The sequence below is a fragment of the Aulonocara stuartgranti genome, assembly GCF_965226115.1.
Source record: "Aulonocara stuartgranti genome assembly, chromosome: 7".
In the NCBI taxonomy this organism is placed as follows: domain Eukaryota; kingdom Metazoa; phylum Chordata; class Actinopteri; order Cichliformes; family Cichlidae; genus Aulonocara; species Aulonocara stuartgranti.
Window position 1 is genome coordinate 18,038,970 of NC_138945.1, and position 18,903 is coordinate 18,057,872.

Below are 18,903 nucleotides of genomic sequence, written 5' to 3' on the forward strand. Positions count from 1 at the left end.
GGCTGTAAATATTGTTGTTCTGACCCAAGTGAATGCTTTCAAAATGTAATTCTCAACATGAAAGAAAGAGAAATATTATTTTTATTATGCAGTGATTTTACTGGTCCGGTCCACTTGAGAGCATTTTGGATAGTTTGTGGTTCATAAACTCAAATGAGATTGACACCTGGTCTAATAGGAAACAAATGCAATGATATGAAATTCACTTTCACTCCAAAAAGGTCAGCTTACTGTGAAATCATGATGTTTGGCAAAACCACTTCTGACATTATCAAAACACATTAAATCAGGAAGACGACGACAACAACAACAACAACAACAACAACAACAACAACAAAAAAAACAAGATTTATAAGCTGATTATCTGATGAAACCATATGATCCTGTAGCAGTCATGTTAATTTTGATCAATCATTTAGACAATAAAACATTATAAAAAGGGACTTCTGAAGCATCATAAAAACTTTCATGTTTCTTCAACCACAATCCAAAACCAGCTGTTTTGAATAATACACAAGCTGATAAAAACATAAGTTTTTATCAGCTTATATGTGCTTTTATTTATTTATTTATGTTTATTTTTGTTTTACTTTAAATGAAAAAACACCATAGATGTATATCTTGCTCTTGTTCTGTTTCTACAAATAACCACTAATTATCTAAATGATCTAAATGCAGATTGATTCTTTTCAGTTCAGCTGTTGATCATATGTTACAAGATCTGTTCTAATTGCTAATGGAGGGATTTTTTTTTCTGATTATGGTGACATTTGTGTTATACCTTAAAATAAAATTACCATACTAATATTACAACTTTTATGCAAATTTGTCAGCATTTGATGGACAGTAATTGCACCATAATCACTCGCAATAATTAATTGTATCTAGTTGTCTAGTTTCAGTCATTGCAATGACAGGCAGCGGTCGGTTTTAAATAAATAGTACTGACAGGCCTACAGGAACAGAAATAGAGCACATGAGCACAGAAAATGTGCTACAGAGAAAGTGATTTATATAGCTCTCCATATACTCTGTTATGCTCTCTCTGCCATCAAGCATGCCTCAGTGGCTTGATATAATAAATAATGTTCAGTGGGAATACATAAATGCATGAATAAATGAATGAATAAATGCATGAATTCACTTGTATTTTTATTTTTATTTTTATTCCTATTTATTCTATTTATCCCCTTCGTATATTTTATTTATATTGTCTCTGTATTTATATATATATGTGTGTGTGTGTGTGTGTATAACTCTGTAACTTCTGTCGGTGCTGTGCTTTTTTGGAAATCGAATTTCCCAGAGGAACCCACCCGAGGGATTAATAAAGTTCTATCTTATCTTATCTTATCTTATCTGAATAACACCGAAACAAACAAATAACATGGCTATGGCATTGTCATATATCTACAGTGTTTCTAACCATATGCAACCCAAAGCTGACCAGAAAAAAAAGAAAAACATAAAAAATAATGACCTGTAACCTGAAAAAAACAAAAAAACATACATTTCATTTGTAGGGCTTTGCAAAATTGACCACAAGGGGGCGACAAATTGCAACGACTATATTTTCTCTGGCCAATGTTTCAGTAGCAACACCGAAAATTCAAGGAGGAATTTGAAAGTAGAGATTAATTTCTATATTACTGACGACGGAGTTTTATTTGAATTGATCGGCATGAACTGGTGTAACTGGAAAGAATTAGAATTTTATTTGAACAGTTCAATAAAAACACAACCAATCACTCTCTAAGTTTGGATATCTCCTGGGAAGCAATATGAAATTTGGCACAAGGTCAGTGTGGGCTATTGAATGTTTTTGAGCTTGGTAAAGATTATTGATTTTCTGGCCTAATGCCATGAGCAATGTATGTACCAGACATTTTAATGTGGCTGTTATCTAATTAAATTATAATGGCATTGCATTAGTATTGACGGAGAATATGTGAAAAACATTTTGCCCCCTTCTTGATTTTTTTTGTTTTTTCATATCTGTCACACTTAAGTGTGTTAATCATACAAATCTGAATATTAGCTAGCAATAACCTGACTAAAGACAATGCAGTTTAAAAACAAAAAGACGATCTCATTTATCAAGGCTATTTGGATGAAGGTAAATATAATTTGCTGATAATCTCAGTTCTATTTCACTAACCACACCCTGGCCTGACCACTGCCAAACATGTTGAATAAAAAAATGACTTAAATCGAACCTGTCTGACAAAGTGAAGAAACAATTAACTAATTAATTAAAAAACAGAGGATGGTCAAAGTCATTGCCATCTATCGGTCTGGAAAGCGTCACAAAGCCATTTCTACAGCTGGGAACAGTTGTGAATCTTTTGAGGAACCTATCAAAAGGGCACTAATGACTACCAAGACTACCAAACTGAATTAAATAATAAAATAATTACAAAATTACAAAATATAACAAAATAGCTTTAATAAATACACAGCTCTGATTATAAATAATCCAGGATATTACACATATTGTCCTTATCATAATGATTATCTCTATTGAGGATTTTATATTAAGGGTGTGCACTATGCAGTGTGTACTGTGCCCCAGCATGCAACAGCATGAGGCTAGCACTGGCCACAACAGACTAGCAAAGCCTCTGCATCCGACAGGTATTAAAAGACCTCAGCCACCTCAGAAAATAGAAACAGCTCTGGCCCTTCCTGTAAACTGCAGTGGTGTTTTAGCCCAGTCCAGTTTATTGTCAGTCCTGTGATTGATAGAACCATGAATTCTGCTCTCTACCAGAAAATCCTGAAGGAGAATGTGTGGCCATCAGTTCACACCCTGAAGCTCAAGAGCACCTGAGTCATGTACCAGGACAATGATACAATACACATCAGCAAGTCCACCTCTGAATGACTCAAAATAATATTAAAATAAAATAAAATAAAGATGTTGGAGTGGCTTAGTTAACATCTAGACTTCAATCAGGTTGAGATTCTTTGGCATGACCTTAAAATTCCTCCACACTGATGCTGTACATCATGTACTTTCATATATAACACAAGTTGTGTTTCCTCAATATTGTATTATGTTTTAGATTTTAGCACATTTGGTGCCTGAATAACATGGCGTGTCAGATCTAACACAACACGTGTTGTTTTGAAAGATTTTTTTTGGTTTTTGGGTGTTTTTTTTTACACGTGTTAAAATTCACACAAAATGTGTTACACGTGGAACAAAAACGTCGTTTTTAACACGAGTGTAAAGCCTCGTCCAATGAAAGGACGGCGAGTCAGATTAAATCAGGGGAGTAAATTAACATTTTACTGGATGTGCTGAAATCCAGTTTTGCGGAATAATATGTTAATGCAATTTTTTTTTTTTACTATAGAGCGATTGTTTCACAAAAGATGTTTGTATAGATACCTTACCTCAAATGTATTTCTGCACATTTATTTCACCTTTTAATTCATCCCAGTCAGCTTGTTTGCTCCGATGTGGATATTTACCCTTCACTGCCCGTGTATTGTCTTGGTCACGGATTTATTGTGAGCAGATTCCTCAGAGGCCACGTGATGGCGAAGGCGTTCCAGTTTACTCAGCGCATCACTTACTGACGAGAGGAGCGTTTCTGCGTCGTGATACCGGAATGTGGATATTTCACCTTTCAAAATAAGAGCAAATTGTTAATAAAGCAGAAGAAATGTGGCTGTCCCATGTAATGTGCGTGGAGTTTTAAATAGACTCGTAACATTGATGCAGATTGTGCCCATATGTCTCAGTGGGAAGCGTTTGCGTTTGGCAAAACAATACAAAGTAAGGTATTTCACGACCTCACATTGGGCTCTGGAAAGCTGAAAGTCTATGATTAATATCTGTTTCATTATTTTAACAACCGATTAAGTAATCAGAATCCGAACATCAACATACCGCACGCTAGAACTCTGAAACAACACAGAAGAGCTCTGCAGTCACACCTACAGGCCAGTGGTCACCCTTTCAGTGATGAAGATGTACAGATCCTGGACAGGAAGGAATGGTGGTTTGTGCAGGGAGTCAAGGAGGCCATTTAGGTGAAAAGGGAAAGACCATCTCTGAATCGCTGAGGGGGCATAAGGGTAACTCTTTTACCATCTTACAATGTGCGATTGCAGTCATGGCAATTTGATCATGAAACTGACCTCATTGTTAGTCACTGGTGCTATAGTATAGTTTCGGTCATTATGCCAATGTGCTGTTTATAAAGTCAGCTGAGACTGAAGGAGTCGCTCTCCAGTTCAGTGCGTGCGTGACGTTTCTCCCACTGAAAACACTACTTCCAGAAGAACAGAATCAACTTTCTTGGATTTCAACGTTTTGTTTTGAAAGGACTGATCGGATGTTCCGTTGATAATAGTGTATGTTTTGACACCGGTGCAGTGAGTGGCCTATTGAGCCCATTCTCTAAATAGGAGTATCTCCCAGGCGGACAGTTGCGGCAGCCTTCTGGCTCGGAATTTTTTTTTTTCCATTTTCTGGATTTTTACATCACAGATAAATTCCGGGATGCCTTCAAGTAAAAATCTCCAAGGTAATAAATAAAATGGTTACGGACTGCCATGCCCCCCTTTAGCGGGCATCTGCTTATGTCTGTGGCTAGCTACAGCTTAATGTTAGTCTTTACAATAGAGCAGACCGGCTACCGTCCAGGCTAAGCCTGTGTTAGTATTAACCAGCTATTTAATAAAAATAACCTCACTTTCTTTTGTTTGGCAGGTGGAAAAGCCTTCGGGCTGTTAAAAGACCAGCAAAGGCAAAAACTGGAAGAAATAAACCAGGTACGCGTGTTCTCTTTATTTGCCGCGAGCTTCTCTAACGGCACTTCACGGTAATTTGAATTTTAATGAGCTCGCGCACACTTGACTTGGCCTTGGCCTCGTTTTTGAGGATTCGGTGCATTCCCGGGTAACTGTCTCAGGAGTGCGGTGAATTAGAAATCAAAACGCCACTGTCTCGTGTTTTGAAGCTGGCCGTGACCATGCTGTTGATGATGCATTTTTATTGATTTCCCTCCGTCACCAACTGCAGGGTCTGGGGTGCACTTGTTGAATGGTTGCATGCTGTCACACAGCTCCGTGCTAAAGGACCGTGAACGTCTCCCTCTGTCCCGATTATATCAATGTGGGAAACGTTTAAAACGCGTTTCGTGCCGACGGGAAACAGGTGTTACAATGAGCTCTTTGTTTAACACGCTTCGTCAGCCGTAGTTTGACGAGATATCTGTGTAATCTGTTTTCCTCCTCTGCTTTGGATGTCATCAGCTCACTGCTGCGGCAAAATGTACACATATATGTATAAAAATAAAAAAAGGCAGGCCACTTGGAAAGGAGCCAGTGACAGTAATGTATTTGCACAGCAGTCCCAGTTGCCACTACGCACTGCTTGTATTTATTTGTTCATTAGAGAAATGACCCCTGGTTTCTAAGCGGCTCTGTCTAAAAATATCAGTTATTTTGTGATTAAATCCAGGATTTTCTTTTGTACAGTGACATCCATTTAATTCCGCTGTATTATCATGACTGCATCTTGTAGTTCCCGATCTCAAATCTCAGCTTCTGTGTTCTGTATTCTGGCATCACTCTCTATTATTTATTTATTTTTCTTATTAAGGCTCCATTAATGAGGAACTAATAACATGTGCAAGATATGTAAACGTGACAAGGAAATTTTGGCACTATTCTTCTTGTTTTTCATGACCGAAAACAAAATAAAATGACTGTAATTTGCTCATAGATGTAAAGTGTAATCCATATATCTGTATTTCGGTTTAACCGTTCCTTATAGATTTTCACGACTCATAAAACTGGCCCTCCCTTTGTTTACATAACGTAAATGACTAGCAGGACACTTCTGTGTGGGAAATTGCTGTGTGATTCAGCACAGCTGAGTCAGGCATCCCTGATAAAGGTCCAGTCGTGGTGTTTATCCTCTTTACACTTAATTGCAAGTTCGATAGACACACTGAGGTCAGCACGAAGAACAACGGCACGCTCTATCGTTCTGGCTCTCGCTCTGTCCTGCAAGGATTGTGGATGACTCCCACACGCCATGTTGCATCATTATAATTTTATTACATTAGCTCCCTTCTGGCAGCTTTATACCCTTGCGAGGTGTTCCACTTAATGAACGCGGTGATAAGTGACGACAGTAAAGGGAGTCGTTGGTCTCCAGTTCAAAATTTGGACAGGACACAGTCAGATTTGGTGTGCTGAAAGTTCTGTTTATGTGTGGGGAATTCGCTGGAATCTAACAAGGAAGATGAAAAAGTAGTCCCAGTTTCATTAAACTTGTAAAACCTGTATTTTATGACCAGCTTCACTTTTGTTTTACCCCCTTCCTCTTTCTCAGGAGTACCTGGAAGACCAGAAATACAGTGATGAAGAAGACCTGGCTGAAAAGTTGGAAGGTTTCAAAAGTAAGAAAATCCAGCCCTTCCTTCAGCTGATGGCTATCTGCGGTGGTGTGGCTGGGGTTTTTCCTGGCTTTTGTCTTAGCTTAAATATTTTTTTACTTGGCAGGCAATATACACACACACACACACACACACACAATCCTTTAGTCTTCAGCATTTTGTTTTTCTCTGTGGGAAAGACAGAATGCTGTGATTTCTAAAACATTTGTAAGGCCAAGTCCTTAGTGGCCTGGTAGGAATGTGCCGGGGCGTGACTCTGCTTGTTGTTGCAATATTCGGAGCTTTCCTGGGTAAACTCCTAGCTCCTGGGAACAGGAGTAAAAACATTGATACTTGCTGAATACAGGAATAAAGGTTGCACAATTTAGAAAAGAACTCCTTCCCCATTCCACAGATATTGCGTTTACATTTAAGGCATGTAGATTTTTTTTTTTCTTTTTACAGTCGGTGTGAGTTTTTTAATCGGTTTCACATCAGACCAAAAACGCAGTTTATTGTAAAAAAACAGCGTAAGTATTGCAATGAAGAAGAAAAAATGCTCCAGTGTCCTACTTACATTGCATGCTTGCTGGAGGAAATGGAGCAGTAATATATAAACAGAAATGGGACCAAGCACCAGGGTCCTGGGAGGTTTGCTGGGTTCCCCCCCCCCCCGTCTTTTCCACATTGTCCCAGAGGCTTAAAGGTCACACTACTTTTAACTACCAGTCAGATCGACTCATTGCAACCCAGCACATGGAACAAAAAAAACCAAGATAAAATGTAGTCCTATTTTATTTTAACACTTCCATAAAACCCAATGCAGGTTTGGGGGTTTTTTTTAAATTAATTTTGCATATTCAGGTGACTCTATATTGAAGTTTTCATTGATTTGTTTGGTTTTTGGACACTTGTTACTACTTTCATGGCTGAATGTAATTATTCCTATCAGTTAGTCACTAGATTAAATTAATCAGCCACAGGGTACTCAGGCTGCTGGCCTTATTAACATAAATGAAATCTAAAAAACATGAAAATATAGTGTGTGAAACATATTAAATCACATTAACAAAGTTACTTTACAGAAATAACAGTTTTGGAGCTGACCAATATAAGCTTTCCAATATTAATATGATTTTTTAAAATAGAGCTGTTTCAGCTGGTGATTTCAGCACTCTAACTAATGAGCAATAACACTAATAAGCCTCATGTTCTGAGCAATTACAACTGTGAATTTTTTTTCAGTTTTAATGAAAAATTAAGTTTTACACCCAGATTTTGGATGGGGACAATTTTTAGACCAAATATATCAAAGTATTGATTCTATTATTCTCACACTCTAAGGCTACGTTCGCTCTGCAGGCAAAAGTGCATCAAATCTGACTTTTTGGACACTATGCGACCTATATCCGATCATAGTATGACAGTGTGAACAGCACAAATCCGATACTTTCAAATCTGATCTGGGTCACTTTCGTATGTGGTACTGAATCCGATACATATCTGATGTTTTAGAAAGCGACTGTTGTGTGAATGGTCATGTCGCATTAAATACGTCTTTTTCGTCACTGACACAAGACAGACGCCTATTATCAGCGCCAGAGAAGCGCCCGACGACATCGTGATCGCTTCCTGGCCATCCAGTGTAGATGTTAGTGAAACTGTTTGGAAGACAACATTGGAGAAATGTGAACATTTTATTTGTACTGTTTAATCTGCAGATTCTGACAGAAATCTGCAGCTATCCTTTGAAGCACTGCTCCTCTCTAAAACAGCAATAAGGATAATTATTAGGTCATATTTAAATAACAAAAAAACTTCAAGCAAAATTGGAAAATGTAAAGTCCGAAACAGGTCTTTATATTAAGGGCCATCAAACAATACTGTTTGGTCTGAGTCTAAACAGAGCATTGTGTGTGTGTGTGTGTGTGTGATGTCTTCTTTTGCGCATGCAGGCCGCTTTAGGGCCGTGAACGGTTCACATTAGAGCGCGTTTGCTGTCACATTTTATTTGTAGTGTGAACAACCAAACAAAAAAATCGGATTTGATCAAAAAATCGGAATTGAGCATTAAGACCTGCAGTGTGAACGGAGCCTTAGTCTCAAGCATTGTACATACATAAATTGTACTCATCGGTACAGATCTTTTCTCCTTCTAACAGCAGCAGTTATCCAACAAATGAGTATTTGGTCAAATGAGACTGTGTTAACAAACCAGTCCACTAATCAACCTGGAGAGTACAGCCCTAGCTACTTCAGCCCAAGGGATTCACCGATGCAACTCCTGCCATGTCCAATACATACCAGTATCGGTGTCGAATCATCAGTACACACATTCATACCCAAGCACCCTGTCTAACATTTGTGAACGCACTGCTGTGGAGAAGTGTCCAGGGAAACTCTGAGTTCAGTATCTTGAAGACTGGAGTAGCTAAGGAATCAGTCCATCAGTCATACCATCTCTACCCCCTGAACCACTGCTGCGCAAAGAGGACAGAACGCATCAACCTGTGTCTGAGTTTTTCAGTCCCATTAACTCGATTACAGTTAAAAAGTTTAAATAAAACAAACTTCTGCAACCACAAATTCTAAAAAAGTGTAAAGTGTGCGTGTTAGTCCCCCCTGTTAGCTTGCCTGGTAATTGTGGCCACTTGGCAAAGTAAACACAGACTAATCTGGGACTAAAATGAAAAGATGGTGCTGATAATCAACTACCGATTGAGCTAAAGTATGTAGCCTGCATTTGCTCAGAATTAGTGCACGCGCGCACACACACACACAGACACAGACACAGACACAAACTAGCACTGTACCTTTGCTTAGAGTTCCACAGGTTGTTTTTGTTTCTCATCACTCTCAGACAAACCAAAAAGAAAACTGAAGTTGTGTTTTGGGGGGGGGGGCTGTTTTTATTTTGACTAAACAGAAGCTAATTGACAGTGGCCTCTGCCCTGGGGGTTAGGGTCTTTTAAAGTGATGGGAAATCCTTGTGTTTATCTGTTGGCCAAAGTGGCAGAGGAAGTCAGTGTGGTCACCGTCCATTGCAGCTATTTTATCAGCAAGTCACCCTCCTTTTTTAAAAATGGAAAATCCCTTTTGATGAGCTGACTAAGTGGGTGGTAGACAAACAACTTTGTCTAAATCAAACTTACACTTCAGACCTCCTTATGAATGTCAGAGAAAAGTAAAAAATAAAGTATATTTAAGGCTTTCTTGAGAATTTGATGCCATTTATTTTCTAGCATCACTTGCCAAAAGAATTTGGGTCTGGAGGAGCAACTGAAGACTTGAGTTTTGTGCAGTTGAGCCGTTTTCTGTGGCTGCAGATGATCAACAGGCTGCGCTACGACAAGTGGCCCACTCAAAAACTGCTGTGTGTGTGCGCATGTGTGTGCGGAGGCCCACTCCTCAGAGTTTACGAACAGGGTCGGCATTGTCCCGTCCCACTCCCCACGGGTTCGCTCAGTTAACACAGTACCCTCTCTCTGTCCCTCCCAACACACACACACAGAGCTCCCATTGTGGTACAGAAATAGCAAGTGTAATCTGACTAAAGTGCTCTTCCAGGGAAAAGGGAACAGAAAAATTTAGGCAGAAGCGGAAAAATGTCCGCTTCCGAAGAAGCAGTCACTTCATTGACATGTTTATGTTGTGCTTTTATAAGTGAATGCAAATCCAGTGGTTAGTAATTACTATTTATTCTTAAGCCTGTCTGTGGTTAAAACCACTTAGATTAGACGATATACCAAGAGTAATCTTTAGGCCAATTCCATTTCATTCCATCCCAGTTTAGAAATGAAAGCTTTAAAAAAAAAAAGCAACCGACTTTTTCAATTCCATGTTTTAAAATGTGTGAATTGTTTTCTTTTGGTGTGATACAGCAAAGTGATATTTTTTTTTTTTCAATAGGAAGAAAAGAAAAGAAATGTCTGATTTATCAGTGATGAAAGTCATGACTTGTTTTAGTCCTAGATGAGATTTTCATGCTCCCGTTAGAGCTGCGGCTGGAGGCGTTATGTTTTCAGGCTATCCCTCCATCTGTCCCGTTCTCACAATTGTGATATCTCCTGAGGAATTTCAGATTTGACCCAATAGTTCACTTAGACTCGAGAAAAACCAATGAAATTTCAATTCAACATTTTATATTCAAAGAGGTCACAGGTCAGCTACCTCGTGATGTCACAATGTTGCCAAAACCATCAACTCTTCAGATCATTATTCACCATCATAGCTGCAGAGATTGTGTCCCTAACTGACGTTTAGAAGGATACTAAATTGATGATACTAGATTTATTTCTCCTAAAGTTTTCACTGCATCTATTATAAGAGTTTCCCTCCAAGTATTAATGGTAAATGTTGTTCTATGCTAATTTAAAAAAAAAAAATTGTAACATTTGGTCACATACATCCAAGTTATTCTATCGCATAAATAACAAGGGTTTTTTTTTCTTTAGCTGAAACCACGAATGAGGAGTTGTTAAGGGAGTGTTTTCAACAATGACAATGTGTTAGTGTCTCGAATGTTCAGTAATTACAACTTTTGTTTCTTTATAGTGAAATGAGTATAGAGCAGGGGTGGGCAATCTCAGTCCACGAGGGCCGGTGTCCCTGCAGGTTTTAGATGTGTCCTCGAACCAACACAGCTGATTTAAACGGCTAAATTAGCTCCTCAACAACATGTCCCGAAGTTCTCCAGAGGCCTGGTAACGAACTAATCATGTGATTCAGGTGTGCTGACCCAAGGTGAGATCTAAAACCTGCAGGGACACCGGCCCTCGTGGGCTGAGATTGTTCACAGCCCATGAACTGTCTGTATGCTGCTGTGCTTGGCGATTTTGGGCCCAAACATCTTTCTTTTCACTCTGTTTAAACTTGAAGTACTGTTTTAACTTCCTGACCTTCTGACTCTTAATCTGGCTGCCACGGCTCCCTGCAGCTGCCAGATTGCTTGCTTCCTGCTCAGAGATGTGGGAGAACACACACAAAAACCCACCTGTCCTTATCAGCTGTTTGTGTCTTTGCTAGGTCAGCTGTCAGCACAGTGTAAGATGTTGAGATCACTGGGCAGAGTGTGCTAACTGTTTTGCTGACATGTAATATGCTCTCTGGAGGTTGGTGCTTGTTAGTGTTGTACTGCGAGGTGTGTATGTGTGTGGGGGATGGTGAATGAACTACCACTGTTGGTAATAATCTCCTGTGCTTGTTTTGCAGATAAATATGCTGAGTTTGACCTGAACGACCAAGGAGAGATTGGTGAGTAAAAAAAACAACCCAGATAACAACTGTCGCTCAAGCCCATGTTGACATGAGACAACAGTAATTAATACTGTGTGTGTGTTGTCTGCCCCCAGTGGGCGCAGGATTTAAACAGGCTCATGTTACTTTGCTGTGTGCTGCATGGGAAGTGAGACTGTTCTGTCCATTGTTGTGGAAGGTTTTGAAACAGGTGTGGGGCCAACTGTAGTGTCAGGATCTGTTTGCGGTTCCTAAAACAAGCTCCTGTATGTCCTATAAAACTTCCCCAGTCAGCAAAATATCTCTGAATATTAGCCCCTATTCAGTTTTCTGGTCTCTGCACAATTAATATTGGTTTTCCATAATTTTGCACAGATATCTTTGTGATTCAGAAGCACTTTTACCAAATCATTACAATGTATTTTAAACTCATTCCAGCTGAAATAAATGGTATTTCTGTCAGAAGCAGACATTATAAAACTGTTAGACAGAAACGATCTCTGTGTGATAAATGCTTGAAACTTTCTGTGTAAATTTAGTCAAGTCTATTGTAGGTGTTGATGTAATTTAGCATTTTTGAAAGTTTTTTTTCTTTTCTTCATATTATTGTGGAAAAGAAAGACTTGTACATAAATAGGAAAGCAATTCACCTTTTTCTGCTAATCGTGGATCCATTTGTCAACTCCACTTTGTCTCAGATCTGATGGGTCTCAAGCGGATGATGGAGAAACTGGGAGTGCCCAAGACCCACTTGGAGTTGAAAAAAATGATCGTGGAGGTGACAGGCGGCAGCAGCAACACCATTAACTACAGGGACTTTGTCAAGATGATGCTTGGCAAGCGCTCAGCTGTGCTCAAATTGTAAGTAAACCCCCTTTTAGTGTGTGTGCATGTGTGTTTGGGGTTGTTTTTGTTTTTAACAGTGATATTTTGTTTAATGTATGACTGTGTGCTGGTTCATTGCTTGTGTTCACATGTCTAATAGGGAGGATATGAACTGTGTGCTGTGTCAGCCAATTGCTTCCTTAACAGCAGGGGGTTCAGGGATGACAAGGGATGATGTCACAGCCCACATGCTGCATTGGCTGCTAATCAGCATGATAACAAAACCCATCTCGGTAGCCTATCCATAGTCAGCTCATCCCTCTCTGTAGTGGGGATCCTAATCTTAGGGTACTGAGAATAGTCTGATTAACCACTTGTGGTTGCATAGGCCTGACAAAGCCACCAAAATTTACCATACTGTGTCATTAAAATGTACCCTTTACAATAGAAATGGTGTCTATAGAATATGTAATAACTTTTTCATGCTCCCCAGGGGATAAAGTGGTGCACCTGTTTTTAAATGTGTTAATGTAGCCAGTGTAAGCCTTTTAAAGCAGCCTTGCACTAGGTCAACCTACAGGAGCTAGAGCCTGTAATGGCTGCTGCGTGTCAGCTCTGCTGGACTAAGCTGGCTGGACCCTTTAGCAGACAAATCTTATAATCCTGAAAAACAGCAAGCAGAGAAAATGCATAGCATTTCCTCCTCACTTTTGAACAACACTCAAATGTTGTTCAAAAGTGTATCCCATAATCCCACAGCTGCTATTTATAAACATTTAAATCCCTTCCTGCTTCTCTTGTCTGCTTGCTGATAATCTAGTAACACTGTTGTTGCATCCAGAAATAACATTTATCAGTATTTGGTTACACTTTCTAATACATGTAATACTATACCTCAGAAGGAGCGTATAGTATAGCTTTTATTTCATGTGGGTTTTTTGTTTTTTTTTGGGGGGGGGGGGGGGGGGGGTCTCGAGAGGATATGAGAGGGAGAAGCTGAGGCCACGGAACAGCTTTAGACTGATGTTATTCAAAGCATTTGGCAGGACAATAATTGATTTTGGTTGTAATTAGAGGGCAATGAATGACACCAAGCTCCGCAACTGGGCTAAGTTAGTGTTAGTGCAGTGCACAAGTACAAAAGAAGACACAGTCATAATTTGTTAGACCAAGATTTTGATTGACAAATGAGCCGTGTAGGGATTTGTTAAAGGTCTTGCAGGAGAGCAGCAAAGGAAACCTTGCTCTTTGAAGAGATAAGTGTAATGGAGTCTTTATCAGATAATAAAGTCACACTGATTAAACAACACACATAGATGCCATAACATTAAACAGTCTGTTCAATGTTATTGCAGCTGGTCTGGCTGCACAGGCATCAAAGTCCACGTGAGTCGCTCCCTTTAAAACTATTGGCCATCTGCTATTAAGATGCCAGAATTCCCACCTCAACCCCTTTTAAAATATGCTTGCACTTTGGGTAAAATACAGATGTGTGCTCATCTCTGTAAAAATCACAAATCCTTATGCTGACAGAACATGGTCACAATGGTCATGAAAACTCTTCAGTTCAAACATTACATTGATGAATATTAGTGGTGACGGGTAGAATGGCAGACAAGTCCTAAGTGTGAAGAAAAATGAGTGAGAGTAGTGGTCAGAGGAATGTGCCAGAGTTTGAGTTGCTGAGTGCCTGTTTCGTCACTGGGATCATTACTCCTTATGAGCTTACTGGAGCTTTGCAGAGTTTTCCAAAAAAGGAAGTTAAAGGCAGGCATTTGCTCTGAATAGCTCTTGTCAGATCACTCACTGTGCTGTGTCCAGTCTGAACCACTGTTGCCTTCGGTCCTTTTGTGGTTTCCTTTCATTCCATTCCTTTCACTTATTGCTCAGCTGCTTCTTGCCTGACTGCTACATCCTGTGTCTACTGTCAGTCTTTTAAATTTACATCTAAATTAATATTTTACAGTCTTTATGCCTCTCTCCGTGGTGCTGAAGGGAACATGCCAAGGCACTTTATTAGGATCTTGCTAGTACTGTTTTGCCTTGAGAATTGTCCTAATTCTCCATTTCACAGATTCAGCAAGGTGCAGAATAATTCCTGAGATTTAGCTCCATATTGACATGATAGCATCACGTAGTTGTGGCAGATTTGCCAGTTGCACATCTTTGGTGTGACTCTTATTTTACTACATTCCAATGCTCTATTAGATTGAGATCTGGTGATTTTGGTGGTCACATTGAACTTGCTGTCATGTTCAAAAACCCAGTTTAATATGATTTGAGCTTTGACATGACAGATTATCTTGTCTTCTGAAGATGTGTGGTCATAAAGGGATGGAGTTGGTCAGCAACAATACTGTGGTGTTTTAAAAGATGCTCAGGTAGTGCTAATTGGTCCAAAGGTTGTGATGAACACGTTTCCCACACCTTTACACCACTAGCCTAAACTGTTGATACAGGGTAGAGCTATGCTTTTACGGGCAAATGTTGCAGAAACCAACAGACCAGGCAGCATTTATCCAAACTTCTGTCCGGTTTTGGTGAGTCTGTGTCAATTGTTGCCTCATTTTCCAGTTCTTAGCTGACAGGAGTGGTCTTCTGATGCTGTAGCACAGCTGGTTCAAGGTTTGCCCTGTTGTGCATTCAGGGATGTTCTTTATTATTCTTTGTTAAAGTGGTTATTCATGTTGCTCTGGGCTTCCTATCAGCTTAAAGCAATCTGGCCATATTCCTCTTATATTAACAACAGATTTTCATCAACATTTATTGGATATTTTCTTTCAGACCATTCTTTGTAAATCCTACAACTGGTTGTGTGGGAAAATCCCAGTAGATCAGCCTTTAAAAGTGAAATACCCAGACCAGCAACAACCTGTCATGTTCACACTCTCCTAAATCACCTTTGTTCCCCTTCTGAGGCTGGGTTTGAACTTCAGATAGCCATGTTCATCATATTTACATGCGTAATTGCATTGAGCTGCAATTACGCATGGTGACAATGATGTAAATACTGCTCTGCTGGTCCTGTGATGGACCTATAGAGGGTGCAACTTCCCTGCTGGGATACGCTCAAATTAACATTAAATGGAGATCTTGTGTTAACTGCCCATGACTCATCTCTCTCCACAGAGTTTTGGTTTTTGAAGACAAAGCCAATGGCTCTCCCTGCAAGCCGGCCGGACCCCCTCCAAAGCGGGACATCGCTAGCCTTCCTTAAGTGTCAGGCCTCCATGCTGCTAAAGGAGCTGAGGGACCATCAATAGCTATGTGGAATAATGTGGAGTGTCGTGTTCATGTGGGACCAGTGATCAAGAACGTCATTTTGTGAATATATGATGTGTGTGAGTTTTCTGTTTGAAAGACTGAGCCCAAAACTCACTAAAATTGTTTGACTGTGAATATTTTATTCCTCTTTTTTCCCTCCTTTAATTAAAATGTAGCAGTGATAATAGTAACTTGTAATCAGCTTGATAAATTACATTTTGTAGTGTGTTTCATGGTTGCATTTTAAGGGAAGACTTAAAATTCTCCAGAGGTCTCTTTTGCTTCCACGGTCTGTTTCTTTTTTTTCTTTTTGACACATTGATTTTAATGATTTAGAGCACTATGCTTTTGGAAAAGCACAAGGAAAATGAACAGTTTATTCCAACACATTTTTGCACTCTTCTTAGCACTCTTTCATGCATTCCTGCCAGGCTTATCTTGGTCAACATCTTCGCTTCAGATCAGATGCCAGAGATTTCAAGCCCTACCCACTTCCTCTGGGTCTAAAGCCCCTTTTGAGTCAAAGTACTGATCTGGAATGAGTAACCAAGTTATCATTCCCACTTTATGATATATAAAAAAAAAAACACACACTGGTGTACATGTGTGTACTTGCTGTACTTTGTGAGTCACAATGTTAGTAAAAGGATAAGGCATGTTGTTGACTTTCAGTGTCCTTGTGTGGCTTGAAAAGCAGTAAGTATGACTCTGTTTAGAACCGCTAGTCTAAGTTTGACATACAGGCACGCAAGCAGAACAGATGTACATATTATACTACACATCGTACAATCATATTATTTCCAAGTGCCTCAAAATGCAGATACTGTAGAGCTTACACAGTTTGGAGGAGGGAGTGCACACTAGTGTTCAGTTCAAGCAGTCCTTTTAGTGTATGAATTCAAGAAAACCGTGAGATGCTATAATTTAGTGTTTGGTGAGAGTTTTAATGATGTTTGTTGAAGTGTCTGATGTATTTTTGTTACTGGTTTCCACAATATTCTGAGTGAGTGAGGTTCACATATGGTGGATTTATTTTTTCTGTTCTTTTTTTTTCTTCCCCCTTTTCTAACCATTATTTGTATGCCACTGAAAAAATGTAACCTGATATTTGGTTATTTGTCTTTGTCGAATTGTCTTCCTCATATTGTTCCATAAGCCAGCCATTTATCTCTAACATGGTTTCTTCTCCTACATGTTAAGTAATTTATGACTGTGTTTGTCTCCCCAGTATAAATGTTCTTTTAACAAACAGTATTTACTGTGAAATTGGTACTTTGACACATAACATGTTTTAACACCATTATGATACTTTGTCTTTCGTCTGGTGGTTATTTTACATATTTAGTGTTGTTAAGATACACATTGTTTTGCCGACGCCAAAGCAATTAAAAGTCTTCTTACACTGGGCACAAGTGTTGAGTTGTTCACTGTGGAAAAACTTGTCTTAAACTGGTAAGATTTTAGGGTTAGCAAGTTTCAGATGGTTAGTTTTGTAAGTATTTGAACAGTGATATAGTTTTTGTAACTTGGCCTTTGTACAGGAGCCCAGTGGATTCTTAAATCAAAGGAAGTGATTTAAGTGCTGACTTCTTGCTTTAATAAAAATGGTTCAAAAGTATTGCATTAACCACTTTTACATCTGAATCATAGCACATCATTTGTCAGAAAGTGGAGGCACGTTATGCATGTATGGCTGTAGGTGTAACTAGAGTTTCCTGATGATGTGAATGCTGATAAAACCAGCAAGATGAAACCTGAAGTGTATCGGGCTATAACACCTGCTCAGATTCAGCCAAATGTTGCGAAGCAGATCAGAAAGCAACGCTTGTTTCTCATCACCAAGAAATTAGATATTCAGGGGTCAAGTCAGCCCAACATATGCTTGCTTTTCATTTACTGAAATAAAACGGAAGGCAGAGGAGACCCCCAAAGGAGCAGAAACTGAAGGTGTAACATATCAAGAGAGGAAGCCATCATTTAAGTATGTCAGTGGTTTCAAGGCCATAAGCAATAATTGACTGCAAAAGTGAGTCAGGCAGAGGCCCTGGTAGTACTTTCTCCAGCTATTAAGGTTTGGCTTTTGGGACACGTCTTCTGAATCTGAGCTAGTTGAGGTCGAGAGACACCTAGTCGCCTCACCTCAATGCATGGCTTGGATTCTCATGGAGAGAGGCTGGACTCCAACCTGGAGTTGCCCTCAGTGAGAGGCGGCGGGCAGGGGAAGGTGTCCTTGTATCCTTTTGGCTTGCTGCCTGTAAGTTGAAGCCTGGCCGTGCGCTGGGAAGGTGTAGCAGAGGCCCCCATCCCATAACTCCCACCTCAACAGCATCCGGGGGGGGACCTTATTATAATATTAAACATTATTTCAGATTGTCCAACTCTGGAAATTGAATGCTATGTAGAAACATTGCTGTAATTCCTAAACAGTTTTGTGAAACTGCTTGAATTACAGACGAAAGTCTGCACTTTGGATTAGAATGTAGCAGCAGCCACACAGCAACAGATTTCACTTGATAAATAGTAATTTTATCTCGCTACAGTACATTCAAAGGTGAGTGTCCTTGAATGGCACCACAGTCATAAAGATTGGCAGACCATTAAAGTGGGAATCCTTATGCTAGATTACAGCACATCCTTTGTCTTAGTGCTGACAAATGCAGAAAAAGGTGATATATTATCTAATTTGGAGATATCCATGTCCGTATTGCATGGACACACACAAAAGTGATGTGTGTACCATAAGAGAATCTGGGTGTACACACTAAGTTGGGTCATTGTCTCAGTGCATTAGGCTACTTGTTTGTCCTCACGAGCTTTTCGTTTTGCTTGTTTTCACGAACAGGTAAAATAACGTGAGCATTGACAGTCTCTTAAACTGGTCTGAATGTGTTGTGCTCTCTGTATGAAATGTGAGGCCCATTCACTTTCCTTGTTAGGGGGGAGAGCAGCTGCCTGTGTGTGGAACAGAGTAGAGGATAATGAGCAATACTTTAACAAGCATGCAAACAGGCGGGCCCAGTAGGATTATAATAAGCCTGTCTCTAATTAAAATGATAACCACTGTTGCATGTAATAAACTGTCAGGAGCTTATGGTAGCATAGTGGAGGAAGATGAATTTGCTGGCACTGCTGGGTTTCTCTTTAATCAGAATCAGAATCAGAATACTTTATTGATCCCTGG

At 39.6% G+C, this 18,903-nt stretch overlaps 1 protein-coding gene across 1 annotated transcript; it reads left to right on the forward strand.

The window, feature by feature from the left end:
- The first annotated feature begins 4,354 nt into the window (after positions 1–4,354).
- Positions 4,355–17,134, forward strand: aif1l (allograft inflammatory factor 1-like). The gene is made up of 6 exons (XM_082540952.1): positions 4,355–4,538; positions 4,724–4,785; positions 6,356–6,422; positions 11,610–11,651; positions 12,332–12,494; positions 15,588–17,134. The coding sequence occupies exons 1-6, from the start codon at positions 4,514–4,516 to the stop codon at positions 15,673–15,675; spliced, it is 447 nt and encodes a 148-aa protein (XP_082397078.1). The 5' UTR covers positions 4,355–4,513; the 3' UTR covers positions 15,676–17,134.
- Positions 17,135–18,903: the final 1,769 nt, after the last annotated feature.